This window comes from Ornithorhynchus anatinus, chromosome 13 (genome assembly GCF_004115215.2).
Source record: "Ornithorhynchus anatinus isolate Pmale09 chromosome 13, mOrnAna1.pri.v4, whole genome shotgun sequence".
Classification (NCBI taxonomy): Eukaryota; Metazoa; Chordata; class Mammalia; order Monotremata; family Ornithorhynchidae; genus Ornithorhynchus; species Ornithorhynchus anatinus.
In genome coordinates, this window is record NC_041740.1 from 29,273,261 (window position 1) to 29,291,006 (window position 17,746).

A 17,746-nucleotide genomic window follows, 5' to 3' on the forward strand; every position below is an offset into this window, starting at 1 on the left:
TTTGTGATGATCAACTATTTTTCCATCCAATACTTATAAATTAGATGTCTTAGGGTTGTCCCCTATATTTCTACCATATTTTCCATAACACAAAGATCTTGTATAGCCTATAACATCACAGTTGAAAACCTCACTGACCTTCTTTGTCTTTGCCTGGGGATGCCATGTGATAGCAACTGAGAAGGGATTCTGTCCAAGATTGTGCTTATGAAATACGAAATACGCTAAAACCATGGTCCCATACAAATTTCCCTTTCACCTTGAGGGTGGCATTTCAGAGGGACAAATGAGTAGAGGAAATGGTGGTTTAGGTCCTTCTAAGATCTCAAATTCTGCTGTGTGAAGTCATTGATGTAATTGTGAAAAGCTCAGGAGACTTTGAAGGGAAACTGATGTCCCATAAATGTCTGTCCGTCTCCCCCGATTAGACTGTAAGCCCGTCAAACGGCAGGGACTGTCTCTACCTGTTGCCGACTTGTTCATCCCAAGCGCTTAGTACAGTGCTCTGCACATAGTAAGCGCTCAATAAATACTATTGAATGAATGAATAAATATTAAATGGCAGTATGGATTAAATGACCAGACTTAATGTGATGTGAGGGACAGTCCTGATATCTGTCTCCCTGTGCTGTCAGTGGAAGAATGACCAGTGGAACTCCCAGATCTACCAGCGAGAGCACTGACAGGATTCATAAAAGCAGGAGTTAAGCACAAAGAAGAGAGAAGTATGGGCAAAGAAATACGGCTGACACTACTTCCCCTATTGCTGCCATCTCCTTCAGCTCTCTGCTCTAGGAAGCTCCAGAGAGCAACTCACATTAGCAGTTTAGGTGATGGAGCAGCAACGGTGGAAGAGCAATATATTGGCCTTCACCCCCTTGCATCTTATTCTGGAGCCTAAGGATATCTTTGTGTTGCTGTGAATAGGATGAGAGTTGTATGTCCCTTCTTCTATGTGTTTGTCTCATTCTCTCATTATTTCTTATTTCTTATTTTCCCTTTCTCTCTCTCCTCATTGTTTCATTCTCTTTCTCTCCCCCTTTTTCTCTCTCTCTCATCCCCATCATCATGCTCACTATATTTTGCCTCCTCCTCCTTCTGCCTCTTTGGGTCTTTCCTAAATGTTGAAGAAACCAGCAATCAATCAGTCAGTGGTATCCATTGAGTGCTGTGGGTAGTTCACTGTTCTAAGCACTGTAAAGTACAAGAGAGTTGGTAGACACATTCCCTGCCCATAGGGAGCTTACGGTCTAGAGCACCCTTGATGATGCTGGTAACTGGAACACCGTTCAGGTAGGCACCCGTGAATCCCCGGGAAATGCTTGAGGCCTAAACAGCACCCCTGAAGGGCAATTGTTTTCTGAGAATGGACTTACATTCTTGGGATTGGAAAGAGATTAGTGTCTCCCACGGTGCTGCTGCTTCCTTCACTGTCCACACTATATCCACTGCCAAAGCTGCTGACTGATGAGCCGGTGGAAATGGAGCTCTCAGCAGGCCGGTGATTGGTGGGCCTGGCTGTAAAGGGGAAGGATCACAGGTTAGCAAAACCTTTGGAGGTGGTCACTATGGAGAATTTTGTTACCGCATACCGTAGTGGGATGCTACTGTTCATATTAATAGGAGCTTTGCTCATTCATGATCATAGAGCTCTGAAAATGTATGGAACAGTAACTATAGAATCCTGTTCATTTAGCACTGGACCGCTTGAGTTCTATTCTGTTTTAACAAATTTATTTCATGTTAGAAGGTAATTTTCCCTGGGCTAACTTAATGGAGATTCATAACTTGCTTTTGTTAATAAAAGGTAAAGCCAAATAAGGTTATAAAGAAAGTATCCATTAGATAAGTATTTTTATTCTTGTGAGTCTTTTCCATATTTTAAATGGATAAAGATTTACTCCATATATTTTACTCTCTAATCTGTAGCCAGAAGTTATCCTCTTTGGACAGATTTGTCACGAATAGGTTGGGAAGCAGATAAAGCTTCCTCAACAGTTGACATCAATTTATAGTACCCCAACATGGCATTTCCACGGAGAAGTCCTGGTAATCAAACATGATCATTCATCTGACTCAACAGTCTCTTGTTATAATAAATCATTTTTTGGCGGGGGTTCTGTTTTACCCAGAAAAAAGGATCACATAAAATAAAATGCAGCAGCGATTGTATGATCTTTACAGTGTTGCATTATTTTGTTTCTTTGGCTTGGCAAACTTGGATGTGTCCCAAAGGATTTAAATTTCATGTGTTCACCCTTGACAAATCAAGGACTAAGTTCAAATTATAGCACAATTATAAGAACAGCAAGGCTGATAGCATCCGGATGAAGGGCAATAGTCTCATAAAGAAAGATCTTGGAAATAAATTGAGGGGAACGTTGTGTTTAATTTTCTTTTTTTATCTAATAAGAAGTTTTCTTAAGTATTATATTTTGAGACCACATGGTCAGTATTTAATACTTAAGAATTGCATCCCTACATCAAACACAAAAAGAAACATGACAGAAGAATTTCATAAAAGACAAACCATTTCAATAGTCTTTCAACACTTTCAGGTTTTGAGTCTTCAAACTGCTTTTCTTGCTATTAGAGTCTGAATAGAAAATCGCCTCACTTTGATTATAGGATTTGGAGAGACCAGCTCATAAGTACATTCACAAGTCCTGGACCATTGTTCATGAGTGTCCTAATAATCAGTGGTGGATTTCATATTAAGCCCTATGGGATATAGGTTAGAATGGCAATTTGTGGTCAAGGGGTAACAGGGAGGTGGAGGGGTGGCGGGGCTGTGGGGAAGAACAGGAAAGAGGAGGGGCTATGTGGATATTTCAAAATACCTATTCATATTTTTTTCAAGTGTATTTGGTACCCTGTACACTACATGAGCCCACTGCATCATCATCATCAATAGTTTAATGAGCACTTACTATGTGCAGAGCACTGTACTAAGCACTTGGGAGAGTACGATACAATAGAATTGGCAGGTACGTTCCCTATCTAGAGGGCAACACAGTTAACACTACAACAGGATTCCTTGAATTATCAATATGGCCCAGTACTCAGGCCATCTGAGAAGCAGTGAGGTTGTGTTGTGGAACAGAATACATTTTTGTTGGAAGTAAAAGGTGGGATGGTGTCCTGTATAAAAACAGAGTAAGTGAAAAATGATAATGTGTTCCAAAATTATTGACCTTTCTGAAATAAAAGAAAATCATCATGCTGTTCAAATGTCAACTATGCTCAAAATATAACCCTCTTTTTCATTTATTCACCATTTTTAACTTTAAAAAAAAATTAGAAGACAAGAAGCTTAATGCCTATGGGTGTGAAAATTTTGATGCTTCTTTGGTAATCATGATTAAAAGACATTTCTGAAGATTTTAGAAAAAGCCAGTATGTAGAAATCAAAGTTTATAAAATGGGTAATCAAGTGATCTCCAGCCAGATTGTGTTGAGTTGTTGCTATGACAAGGGCTCCAGGGGAAAGGACGTGGGGTTTTGTGACCAAAAAAAAGAGATAAGAAGTCTATCTGTAGATGTGGAGCAAATCTCCAAGAAATTCCACCCCCAGAATGCGTGTTTATTAGAAAAGGAATTTTTTTTTTTTTAGAATTTGAATTTTTCTACTTAGCATTATTTTCCCAGTTCCTAGATCACAGATTTTTTTTTTTAAATCACAAGTGGGAGCCACTAGATGGTGCTCTTACAGATAGATGTTACTGTAATGTTAGTGCTCTTGGGATGTACCTTTCTCAGCAATATGAGATCAGTTTACCGTATGGAACTTCCAATAGACTTCTGTTCCAGCAGGAGACTAATGTGCCTTCTGATTATATGGCTACACTGAAAAATGAAATACACCCTACTTGTTATTTCACAATACTACTGACTCTGCCTTGACCTTTCAACTTGCAATCACTTAAATTGGAGCTATTCTTTAAAGGAATCAAGAAGACACTACATGTATTAGACACATATTTACTATAAAAATTTGAGACTTCTTATTCACCAGTAAGTGTGCCTCATGCAGAAATCACATCTTGAAGTGACTGAAATTTGGGTCTCCATTTTTGTGAATATGACAGAGAGGTAACAGCCCTGTTTATCCCTTTGACTACAGCGGAATTGGATGTGTTGGTAATTAAGTCTGAAGGGGTAACTGTCATTGACTCTCCCCTTCTGGAGAAGGAAAACAGGAAATGGATGTTTCAGAGTGGATGTGGATTACTGGGGAAGGAAGAAGAGTTAGGAGGAGTTTGGATTGTGGAGAGAGCCATGAAACTATGGGAGGATGAAGAGGAGGCATTGTGGAATTCTGGGAAGTGATGGGATAATTTGTTTTGATTCATAGGAATAGAGATGAGTACATAAATTCTGACGATCCTGGGGGAAATTAAATTTGCTACCTTTTGAGGTAAATTTTAGCTGTGTACTTGCCCTTGAGCTCTTCCTTTTTGAATCCCTACTTGAATATCTAGCGGGTGAAGAAGGAGGAGCCATTGTGGAAATATGGTCATGGAATTTCCCTTTCAAAGAACAGTTTCTCTTCTGTCTGAAATTTTTTTTCAGATGAAAATTTGTCTTCCCTTCACAGTTTCTTGTTAAAAAATCATCCTTCTTTTATGGAGTAGATCAACCCTAATCATTGCTTTAGATTGTTTTTATATATTCTCCATTTTATTCATCCACTAGATTGTTGGACACTTTATCACTTCATGGTAAACAATGTAATATAATATAATCCAAGTATCTCCCTGTCTGAATGTGTGACTTTGGTTTGCTTTGTAATATATTTTACCAGACCTTGAAATTTTTTTTAAAAAAAACCCTACAATTTCCCAAACTTTTCATCCAATTCATTCTTGAATAGTGATTACCTATTTATAGTTTGCTCTCATTTAAAAAAATGGCTGTTGCTATGCAATGTAAATAATTAGCTTGGCATCGCATTATATAATTTTTATCAAACAAGTTTAGTCTCATCCCCTGGATCAGGGTAAATTCTAAATTTGCAGTAGGCTGTGACCAATGAAATTTTACACTCTTTCACCTGAATCCATATGAGAAAATCTAGGTTTTTCATTATAATACTAGCTTCACTGTTTCAGGATTGGTGTGAGAAGCTAAGGGACTGGGCTTGTGTCCTATCCCCTCTGGCCCACCTGAGCAAGGCTCAGGGCACGCTGGTCTAAGACAAACATCCCTCCGGGACCTTGAACAGGATAACCAGGAACATTGTGTTTGCCAAAGAGCTGAGTTCTAAGCATTGGATGTAAAAACAACTGAACTTTGACTAGAAGATTAATCATTGTTATGGGTACTGTATAAAACCAAGAGATATGGTGAAATCATTGTTATGGGTACTGTATAAAACCAAGTGATATGGTGAAATAAACTAGTCTATTGCCATGAGCCTTAGACTCACCTGGCCCGCTCTTTCCCCCCTCTCTATTTTCTTCACTGAGCACTCATCACGCCAAATGCTGGCACTTCACTGTCATAGTTTAGGGACAATCCTCTCTAGAAGATGGCAATGATCGCTTTAGAGAACAAAATTGTTAAGATTCTCTTCACTAACTTTGCTATATCTAGAGACCTAAGTGAAAATCAGCGGAAAAAGATAAGACTAGATGTATTCAATTTCTGACATGTTTAAACAGTACAAGTACATGAATGGAAGTTCAGCCTTTCCTTGAATCTTAATGAAAACTCTACTGCAAGTTCTTGACAAAGTTATATTTCTTGCCCATTTCATGATTATTGTTGAGCCAAGAGAAAGGAAGAATTTTTTTGTAATTATTGTAAATACTGAATATTAAAGACAAATCATAGTCATATTTGGAGTTAGTTCCAAAATCAGATTCAGTAAATTTGATAATGCTTAAAAGTCAATAGGGTTGATAGGGTTAACTGTACCAGAGGAAACTAGCTTTGATGAAATCCATGTCCAAATTGTCTCTGAGAAGAGTCCCTGAATTATCTTGATTGTTTCCCTATCCTTTGTTAATGATGTTGAGGTGGGTTTTTTTGGATACGTGAACATATAATTCTAAGATTCCAGACAAATAAATGGGTATTTCTTAAACTGGCTGGTGTCTAACTTATTTTAGCTCAAGAGAGCAGTACCAATCAAAGAATTTGAGAGCCTTAGATGTGGGTTATTGGGCAATACCTATCAACATTCTGAGAGGACAAAGTACTCCTTCTACAGGAAATATTTGTAAAGGAACACTTTTAAAGGATGGGGTAAAAGGTGAATTCACCTAGTGAATACCAAAATGGAATATATGAAACTATGAAACTGAAAGATAAAAAAAATGCTGCTTAACCTCCTAAGTATCTCATATGAAGGACGTGAGAACAACATCCATACAGCCAGCCTAGCAATTAAAGTGGACAAAAATGAAGGCAAAATCTTGAGATAAGAGCTCTGATTCCACTTTTTATCCACTACCTGCAGAATTAAAATTAGACTGGAAGCAATGCCACTCTGGGTGTTTCAGTCTGAATTACGAAACTATGATACCTGGAATATAATCATAATAATAATAAATATGCTATTTGTTAAGCACTTACTTTGGTTCAAACACTGTAATAAATACTAGGGTAAATTCAAGATAATCAGGTCTCACATTGAGGCTCACAGTCTAACTAGGAGGGAGAACAGGTACTGAAACCCCATTTTTGCAGATGAGCAAACTGAGGCACTGAAAGGTTAATTAATTTGTCCAAGATCACACAGCAGACACGTGGCAGAACCAGGATTAGAACCCAGGTTCTCTGACTCCCAGCCCCATGCTCTTTCCAAAGGCCATGCTGTTTGTCACATAGTTTTAGAAGGAATTCAAATTGGGTCCTTTGGAAGGAAAAATGTACTGTTTCTCAAAAATCAAGTTTTGAACTCTCACTTGAGAATCCTACGGAGAAGAAGGTGACATAAAAGGTGTGGGGATACTGTGAGATTAGGAAGCAAAATCAGGGACTTGGAAGATTAGGCATCAACTGACAAAGAAATGCCAGTGAAATCAGATGGAGGAAAGGGGCTTTATGCGAAACTACTTAGAATGTTATGTCAAATATTTAAGTTCTCGAACTTGGAAGAACTTGTTGGTAGTGGGCTTTTATACAGCATCTTGGAACTGCATACAGAATTTTAATTGATTCTTTGGTAGGTCTGATTTCAGAAAAAGGCTCAATTTTCTTATGCTTCAAAGGTTTATAGGAAGCTTAGGATTTCTCTCTCTAAAATGATAATGCAGAGTCTTTCAAGAGTTGAACATGTCACCCAAACTAATCCTCCTTGTATTGCAGAGCTGAAGCTACTGAGTTCTCACTTGACTGTATTTATTAGTGCTTAAACATTCATGCAAATGCGTTCTTATTTTTTATGGATGTTAACATATACATCAGATGATCGAGAGCAGTTTATCCTTTAACTGGACTGAAAACCAAGCCCACCAACATCAGTGAATTCACTATAGTGGTCTTGGTAACTTTCATCTTCTTACCCCTAAACTTGCTTATCTCCTGTCGGTCCGCTGACTGTTTGAAGCTAAAAATAACTATAGCTGTCAGAGAGGGAGAGAGAAGATGGGCTTTGGTGTGGGGAGGCCACTCTAGGTAGCTAACTCAGGAACCATATTTATCCTCAGTGTGACTGTATGCATAAATGTATGAATGCATATATGAATACATATACTCACATAAAAAGACTATTTTGAAGGCAGAAATGGCTGGATTCCAAAGACAGTATTTATCCCATAATGCTTTGACAGAAAGACCATTTGACTGATGAATTTTTCAGATTTTGCTTTCCCAAACTTTGATGGAGGCTCATTCTCTCCTTGAGGGCTCTCCCTCCATTATTTCACATTTTTTTGCCTCTTGCCTTATCTTTAATTTTGTTTTCAGTTTGAAGCTCTCCCCTCCCTAAACCTTGACTAGAATTTGCAAATCCCACCCACCACCCCTAAATCCCCTTCCATGACTCACCACCTGACACAATCAGTTCTGCTAGAAAAAGCGAGTTCACTAAATGTTTTGGCTAAAACATGACAGAAAAATTAGTAGTAGTAATATTATTTGTTAAGTGCTTACTATAGGCAGAACACTGTCCTAAACACTGGGAAAGAATACACAGGTGGGAATTAGACATGGTCACTAGCCTCCATGGGAACATACTTCTGCCAACATAAGCCTGCCTAGATTTAGTGAAACAGTATCTGAAGCAATGGCTTTTGCACAAGTGCCGGTGTTTTGATCAGGGTAGGTACTATTAACTTCCTTAATGAAGGTTTCTTCAAGAATGCAAACCCCAAGATGTAGGAGAAATAGGAATAATCCCTGGAAATATTTTCCTCCTCCCATTAACTGCAGGCATCCTAAAGAGGAGTGCTTATTTTCATCTCCAAAATTGGAGATGACCCTAAAATTATCTTGCCAAATTAACTTCCAAAAATCTTGGCATTGTTTTGAATGTATTAATTGTTCAGCCATTGGTGTTTATTGTAAATCTAGAAATTTATCTGAAGCGTATATCTCATGTTGGTAAGCCACAGTGCATCCTAAACACTACCACTGATTCTCCTCTTATTGTAAATGTTATAGATAAGTTGTAGAACTGAAAATAATTTGTTATAACATCAAAGTAAAAAAAATGTAGTAAAGTCAATGCTTTACATATAATCAGGGAATGGCTTTTGCCTTAGGAAAATCCAACTCAGTAAATTAAATCATACCAAACTTAATGATATACAGATTATAACTGTCAAGTTGGTGCTTTTTATTTAAACAAAGCCACCACATTCAATATACCAACTCTCAAGCAATCAAGATTATGGTAACCTCTGTGATACTTGAATTGGCTTGTATTCTAGGGGTCTGAATTTCTTTCCAGCTCTATTTTTATCTCTAGGCAACAAGGAAATTAGTACAGTAAAAGTTTGAAAAAAACTGGCTGTAACATATCAGATTTTAGGTGTCTGACAAAAGACTGCACATAGTTCTACAACAATCAGGTAGACGTAGAAATAAACTGCATTCCTTTCTTATAATTAACTCAATTTTTACTTTAATTCCTATCATTTATTGGCCAGGTTGTGATGGAATCAATTGAACCCTCATTTCACAAAATAAAGCACATTAGTTAATTTATTGGCCATGTTTGGTTTGAAACTCCATTTTTGACTGATGGGAGTTGAATTGACTCTAAGCCAACCAGTGATGTTGGCTTTGTTTCTTAACAATACTACTCTTGCAACCTTATTTTCATTCAAATGAAAAAGGGGCTTGAGATTAGAACTCATCTCTACTGGCAAGACCTGGTTAGGGTCTTACATTTTTTTTTTTCTGACAGCCCTCAAGATTGACAGTTGCTGTCCAAAGTTATTGATTACTTTGCTCTCATCTATTTAAGATTTTTAAGGATTTGCACTTTATATTTTTGGTCTCTTGAGAGGCTCCCACACAGGAATAAGAGAAGCATCGGGGAAGTCTTCTTTTTTAAACAAAATAGCTGTTGCTGTAATTCTGCTTTTTCACACCAGAACTAACAGCAGCCACTTATACTTCCTAAACCTGCCCATTCTCAGTGGCCAAAAGCCACCATCTCTAGCTTCAGCCCAGGATTAGCCTGCCTTTCCTCTGATGTTTGGTTTCTTCCCAAGGGAAGTAGGATAAAGGACCAGACTGGGGAGTGGGAGATGAGTGACCTAAAAATCAAATTTGTTTAACATGTGGTCACATTGAAGGAGAGGTGGCAGTTAAAATTTGGAGTAGTAAGTGGATAAAAACAACAGTTCCTGTACCTCTGTGGAACTTCCTTTCCTAATGTTATCTTGATACCAGTGACTAATTTTGCCTTTTGCAGGTTCAGGGAAATTATTCTTCTAGAAATATCCATGAAAAAATGTTTCTGTCATGCAGGCATCCCATCTTATTATAATGTCCCCATTGGCTTTTCATTGTTCATGGTGCTTTCACAAACATGTACCAAGGGCTAAATGGCAGTGGAGATTAACTTTATTATTAGTGTTTCTTTATGAAGAGTGCCTGAAAATTCTCAGTGAAATCTGATGGAAGCAGTTTTCTCCAGCAGGAACTGTTTTCACTCAAACCAAACATGTGTTTTTTTCAAGGCATCAGAACCTGCAGACTGCAGGAGAAGAACTGTTGGAGGGGAGAGAAGGAAATCATTGCCACATTTTAGACTTAGGGCTTGAAGTATTAACTAGTTGAGCTTTACCAAATTTACCTATAAAGCCATTTTAAGTGATCTGAATGATTCTCTTTCAACTAAAGTCCAATTCTAAGAATGCATTAATCAATCAATCTTATTTGAGTGCTTACTGTGTGCAGTGTGCTGTACTAAGCACTTCAGATTACCCGAATAGAGTTCTGAGAAAATAGATTTAGAAAGGTAATGACTATTCGTAGTTGTTAGTAGCTTTCTAGAGAAGTAGTGTGGTCTAGTAGGAGTATGGGACTGGGAGTCAGAGACCTGGGTTCTAATCCTTACACTGGTAGGATGTGACCTTGGACAAGTCACATGATTTTTTTGCACCTTAATTTCCTCTTCTGTAAGATGGAGATTCAATGCCTGTTGTCCTGCCTTCTTAGAATGTGAGCCTTATGGGGGACCTGATGATCTTGTTTCTATCCCATCTCTTAGTACAGTTCTTGGCACATAGAAAGTGTCTCACACATACTACAATTATTATTATTGAGATGTGGCTGGACAACCTATCCTTTCTGAGAAAATCATTAATAAGCAGAAGTCTGTTGTTGCATGAAAAAAATGTCCTTGGAACACTCACTGCTGGGTACCTACCACATAAGTTAAGGGGAATGATTGCAATTTGGATTTAGGTCCACTTTTTCCACAGTTTAATGGGGTGTTATCAGGGGTATTTGAGCACCTACTGTGTTCAGTGCACCATACTTTGGGCTTGGGAAAGTAAATGTAGAAGGTGCAAATGATTCAGAAGGAGGGATTGTTTTGTGCTTTTTAATATAATGTGGATGCTGATTACTAGTCATCCTCTACATCTGGGTTGAGTGAAATTTAGAAAAAAGTAGAGCAAACATGGTTTTCCTCTTTTACCCTCCCTCTGCCATCTAGGCTGGAAATTAACTGACTGATCTGCAGGAGAACCAAAGTATCTTTCTTAGAGTAACTCAGGCTTTGCTGCCAAGCCCTTGAGCTTTAGATGCAATTAAAAAACCTCATATTGGCACCAAATTGAATGAAGAAAGCTTTGGTGATTCACTGAGTGTTTTTGATCCTCTAGACTTGAAATTCTGCCTGCTAATACCCAAAAAGTAGGAGTAATCTTAGGAAGTGTTTTGTTTTGTTTTTATTTGGTTTGTTTGTTTTTTACTCAAAGTTCATGATTAATTGGCAATTCCTATTTTATCGCATATCTACTTTTCTTCTCTAGCTTTTTAAAAAATCTAGTCACACCCATACTCAGTGATGTAGAGATCATAAATATTCTATTTTAGTACAGCCCACACACACAAACCATGCTACAGCATACAACAATGGCTCAGAACCCAGTAGTTTAGGAATGAAATAAAGATACTTTATTTAGTACACAGGCACTTGGATAATGACATGCCCATCACATCCAACAGTACACTTTACAACTACTTAAACAAGAGTGGAAATATGCCTGCTTGTGGTATCGTACTGATAGCATTTTTGTCACGAGAGTGAAGGTGAGCTAGTTTGAAAACATCACACTTAAGATAGTATGCGGGAGTCCCAGTTGGTAAGCTAGCAAGAAGTGAGTGCAATTCAGGAGTTGGTCACAACGCAACAAATGTGGAATCATGCTTAGAGACATCAGGTTAGTAGCATGCATTTCAACTGGTGATGCGAATCCTGTCAAGCTATATTTTCCACAGAAGTCCAAGGTCACCAGTGCCCGAGATAGTACAGAATCATTGTACTCAACATAATCACTGCATTTGCTTGGAACTTACACATCGGTGATGAAATCCAGAAATGCCATGACCGCCACAGCACGTTAGAAAGTCGTAAGTACTTATAATAAAATCTCTACAAAACAAAGGGTAAGAGCTTTAAACGTTTTGAATGTTTCTCGACGTGTGCTTTCGGACTGGGTCATTCTGCTCACCTCCTTCCGGTTTGACTGGTCCATCAGACATCACTTTCCTGAGGGCTAGCTGGCTTGGGTCTTTGTTGTCACTGGCTGGTGGAGGCAGATTGTCAGACTGAGTTCTTTGAATTGGGAGGATTCCTGCTATGCTGTGTCTGTGCTGCTTCCTGGCATGATTAGACTGACCGCTTTTATGTGCTGCTGTGGCAGTGTGGGTGAAATGGAAACCCAGAATATGTATCCTCAGATGGAACCAGCTTAAATGTTAATCATGCAAACAGAAGTGTTTTTTTTCTCTATTTAAATTAGTAGTGTTTTCAAAGGCCAAAAGGACACCACATGCACAGCGTTATAGGATATTAAAACTGGCTGTTTCATAGGAAATGAGGGTTATAGGAACTTGGGTGGGAAAAAAACAAAACCTTTTCCCCTTTCTGGCTTCTGCTCTCCTAAGAGTTAATGGAACACCAATAAATTCTACACAAAAACACCATCACTCTACAGCTGTTTTCCAGCAATGAAACGCTCACCCAACCATGTTATTTAAATATGAATTTGGTGCTTAGAGCAGCAATTCTTGACTGAGTGGTTTTAACTTCTTAATCTATTTGCAAATGCCAGGTAAACCTTGGTACTTTGTAAAGCTGTAGCATAAAACATTATGTTTACTTTTTGTGTCAGCAACTGTTGATAGAGTTTAGGCTATGTTGAACATCATTATGTCATTACCTGGAAATAAGTGTTTAGAGAGCTACCATATTTCACAAATAAACACCTTGGTCACACTTACTAGTGTTACCAACTATTGACTGAAAATGTTAAATTTCCCCTGGGTCCTTAAATTGGAAATACTTCTAATCTGAAAACTGTGTTCTCCTGTACAACCTTCCAGCATGGCACAGGCCAGATTCCCATCTTTATCTGCTCTCAGTGTGTGTGTTTATATCCTTGGAATACACCACACTCGGACCCTTACATGAGTTTTTTATTACTGCATTCCCATTGCTGATGAGATTTTTAAGATTTCTAATGTGACCCACAATAATACTTTCCCTGAAAATCCCACTTACGCAGTCACTAACATGATGAACCAGATTGGATGAAGGTGGAAATAATGGAGAAACAGCCAGTTTCACTGCAGGATGGGCAAAAAAAAAATCTAAATAGGAGGGAGTTTTTGTAATTCATACCGTTTTTTACACAAAAGACATAGAGACAGTAGGGTGCCAAGAACAGAAAGCAAATGGGGAAAGACAGAAGGAGGGAAGGAAAGGCAAACAGAAATGAACATTAAGCTGCCATGCTGAGGAATTTATTTGCGTCTTTTACTTGGTTGCAGGCGGAGTTGTTGCACCGCTGCTTCAGCGGCTGCGATGGCTGCCCCAGCGTCTTCAAGGTGGGTCTGAGTGACGCTGGTCTTGCTTTGACTACGTGACGGTCCATGAGAGCGGAGATGGCCTTCCGAGGAGGATTTGGAGCTGCCAGGACTACTGTGGGACTTCTCAATGGTGGGTACCTGCATGTCTGGTAACACAGAAGTATTAAGCATGAATATGGTTCAGGTCAAGGAAATGCTCTCCTTTGTGGACTCCAGCTCCTCTGAATCTGACTAAAATGGGGATGATGGGTGGCTATTGTTCTGCTAAGCAAGAAATCCTTACTTAGTTATTGATACAGCAGGGGAGAAAAAAAGATTCAAGACCCAGAAAAAATCTTTGTGAGGAAAGGTGGAAGAAACTGGACTTATGGACGCTGAAAACAGAGAAAATCTGGGGTTGTAGGCATGAAGAATTTCATAATGGGAGAGTAGGGTAAGGAGAAATCAATCACTGGTATTTATTGAATGCTTACTATAATGCACAGTACTGTACTAAGCCTTGGAAGAGTACCTTTGATCTGATATACAAGGAGAAAAAAGAACTATTATAAATGTCTTCATGTATTTATACTACCTGCAATGTAGAGAGCCTAATGTTCAGCAGAGTAGTGAATAAGAGGAGGATCATGGAAAATCCACTCCCAAACCCAGGAATGCTGTCTCATTTGGTAAAAGAAAAAGAAATATTGGGATGTCTCTGTTTTCACTTTTAATGGGGAAGGGGGCTGTGGAACTCCTTTTCAGTCCAGTGATTAAGTGCTCAGTAAACTCATGGGGTTATAAAATTTGAACACATTTGCTCCTTCCATCTCTCATGAACACAAGTGTCAGGGCTATTAATGGTGAAGCCTAGTCTTCCCCTGTACCTAGAGAAGAACAAAGGAGCTTGGTCATAGTACTAGCATTTGAATACCTTCTCTCCCCTCTCTACCTCCAACCTCCTTCCTGTCTAGTCATATTTTAGCTTCAAAAATTGGGAGAAGTGTTTGAAAACTTTAGTGACCAATCTCAAAATTGCACTTGTCTTCATAGTCCAAGAGGAGAATGTTGACTGTGGAGGCAGCAAGGCATCAAGGGCAGCAGAGTCTGGTGATGAGCCTGGGAGTCGGAGGACCTGGGTTCTAATTCTGGCTCTGTAATATGCTGGCTTGGTGACTCTGGGTAGGTCACTTTACTTTGGTTTGTTTTTTCATGGTATTTGTCAAGGGTTATATAGGTACATGCAAATAAGAGTGGACACAGTTCATGTCCCACCTGGGCTCACGGTCAATCCCTGCTTCACAGATAAGGTACTGAGGCACAGAGAAGTTAAATGACTTGCCCAAGATCTCACAGCAAATAAGTGACAGATCCGGGATTAGAATTCAGGTCTTCTGACTCCCAGACCAGTGATCTTTCGACTAGGGCAACCTATTAACTTTTCTGTGCCACTCAATTTCCTGATCCATAAAATAAGGATTCAATACCTGTTTGCTTCCCTATTAGACTATGAGTCCCATGTAGAACAGGGACTGTGTCTGTTATGATCACATTTTAACTACCTCAGGGCTAACAAATATTGCAATTATTATTCCAAGTATCATAACTTAATTTCTTCATTAAGATACTCTATGGCATTGGGCAATTTGAGTATATTTCCCCCAGGAATATTCCTCTTTTTCCTAAATCACCTTTTGCACTGGGTTTTGTGTACAAGAATACCTGTGAATTAGAATATTCTGAATAAAGAGAAGAGTGATAAGAGTGAAGAATAAGTCTTCTAATAATGTCTTTCACTTTCAAAGTCTAGACTGCATGCTGAGGTGTATCTTGGGTCTTTTCACAAGGGCATTAACTCAAGTCTTAGAGGACCATACATCACTGACTAATAAATACCTTTACTGCACCTGAATAAAGCACGTGCGCATCCTGATAATTGGATCAGAAATCATAAAATTTTGTTCTTTGTGAAGTCACCTAATTTTTGACAAATAGTTTATTTTCTAGAAAAACAACCAAACATTAAATTGAAGGTGTTCATTAATGAATAAGTCTAAAGGTGTCAATGTCTGTACTGTTTGAAAGATTTCCTACCCTTGGATGGATCAGGAAAGATTCCATGGCTTCTGCTCTTGATGACAGATGGCTTTGGTGATTGCTGACTGCTTTGACTAGAATGAGCTTTTCCATGGTCAATACTTTCAGTCTGCTCTTTCAGAGTGTACCATCGAGGGCTGTTGTCAAGATGAGAAGTACTAGACAGTTCTATCAACACCTGGAAAATAGCACAGAATATTTAAACATTCCCTCTGTTAACCCAATCACATCTTCCCTACAGCCTCCTATGTGTTCGTCTATCACCTGTTGTACGGATTATTCCTTCTACTTACCACCTCCCAACACTCTTACAAAGCCAGTTAACATGATATGGATTGATTTGCTTTAGACCAGTTGTGAGATTAAATTTGGAATATCCTACTTTTAACACTTTTTTCGTCAACAATCAAGGCATAAGACTCAATCTGTGGCAAAATATTTTTTAACCTTGAAAAATTAGTGTGTGGTTTTTCAGTTTGTCTTGCTTCAAGATTCCATGTGAAAGACAAAGATATAAAGAAAAGGATATGAATCACACTAACCTGTATGTACTCTAATTCTGTCCTTAGAAAATGCTAAAAGCAAGTCAATTTCCCAGCCCTGGGAGCCTACGTGATTTCTTTCCTGTTGAGGTACAAAGAAGTTGTCCATCCAGTTCCAGTGGCTTTTATGTTCCCCCAAACCCCTTCCCATATTTAAGATCTCTTCTTTAAAATTATTTATTTATTTATTTTTAACACCTCCAGTGCCGTTAGGCCCCATGCGACACCTAGATGTTCCCTTTGGGAATCAGTATAGGGGAATGGCAGGCGGTAAAGGAAGAGGAGAGAGAAATGGCCTTCTCTCACCTTCCCCTTTTGCAGTTTTAGACTATCCTAAGTGATTATTTGATGCTGATTCAAGTCAAGCATGAAAAATGGTGTCAATTAATAGGAACAATAATGGAGTTCAGAAAACTGTACTTGGTACTTGAGAGAGCATAAAATTACTGAAAAATGTTTTTCTTGGCCAAACATTGGCCAAAAGGAAATTGTGATCATAATATGCTACATGGTTACTTTATAACTGGAAACTAAAATAAGTTCACTTCACTTTATTGAAAGTGATAGCTGTAGTTATAGCAATATTTTCAAAAACTTTTTACAGGACTTTGGTTTGCATATATGAAGGAGAAGCAGCAATCTAATCAATTTCTAAGGAAAATACTTCTGGGAAATCATGATGTATACTTTTTAAAAATTGCACATAATTACCTAGTTGCACCAGTTAGCATAATACAAATTCCAAATTATATTTCATTTATTTTTTCACACATAAGATGAGTTACTTACCTCTCCAAGAAAATCATTGGAGGAGAATCTATCATAATCCCAGACGGTCACTTCCAGAGTTTTCTTCTTGAGCTATAGTTTAAATCAAAATACAATTAATTCCAATCCCCTCATAAACTCCTTGTCAGTCTTGATTTGTTATCCCCTATTTTCACCCTTTAGCACTTATTCACTATGACAGCATGGCAGTTTTCATTTCCCCACAACAACCCTGATCTCGGAAAATTCATTTTGGGCAAAGCTAAAGTTGAATTGCAAGACAGTTGGGCTTACATTAGACTCCCATGAAAATGTCAAAGAGTTTTCGAAGCCTGCCTCAATCCTGATTATAGAGAGCAAACTGTGATTTCTAAAGTGATCAGGTCCTGAGTCATACCCATGGACACACTACTGCTTTAGTCTTGGCTGTGGGACTCAACAGGGCCTGGGCCTTGTACTTTAGGCTGTGCTCCATCCAGCTTCTGTGAGGAGAGATTAGGTGCATAGACAAGAGTCAGGCCTTGCTCACATACCATCCCAGCCAAGTAGTTTTTACTGGACAATCACAGAGATTGCCAGTCATTTAGCACCTAGAAACTATCTCCAATACAAATTGAATGACTGAAAAGTGTGGATGGTGAGTTTGAGGGCAGTATGACCCTACAATACACTCACAATTGTCCTCCTTCTCGCATATCCTGCCAGGTCCTATATGAATGCAGATGGGTTAGAATGCCTTTTGACCATAAAGCTCAGACTCAGCTTTGAGATCCTAAACATTCAAAGGGTCCAAAAGGGTTAAATAATTACAGAATAACAGCTGGAAGAATCCTTGAGAGATGTGATCAGTTCCCAGT

At 38.6% G+C, this 17,746-nt stretch overlaps 1 protein-coding gene across 1 annotated transcript in view; it reads right to left on the minus strand.

Annotated features, from left to right (window-relative positions):
- The window catches only part of PCLO (piccolo presynaptic cytomatrix protein), a 288,802-nt gene that overhangs the window by 37,289 nt on the left and 233,767 nt on the right, over nucleotides 1–17,746 (minus strand). The window contains exons 19-22 of the mRNA XM_029077273.2: nucleotides 16,911–16,982; nucleotides 15,577–15,757; nucleotides 13,455–13,649; nucleotides 1,377–1,518 (exon numbers count right to left, since the gene is read on the minus strand). Of these exons, the coding sequence (XP_028933106.1) occupies nucleotides 1,377–1,518; nucleotides 13,455–13,649; nucleotides 15,577–15,757; nucleotides 16,911–16,982 (590 nt within the window). The remainder of the gene's footprint in view (nucleotides 1–1,376; nucleotides 1,519–13,454; nucleotides 13,650–15,576; nucleotides 15,758–16,910; nucleotides 16,983–17,746) is intronic.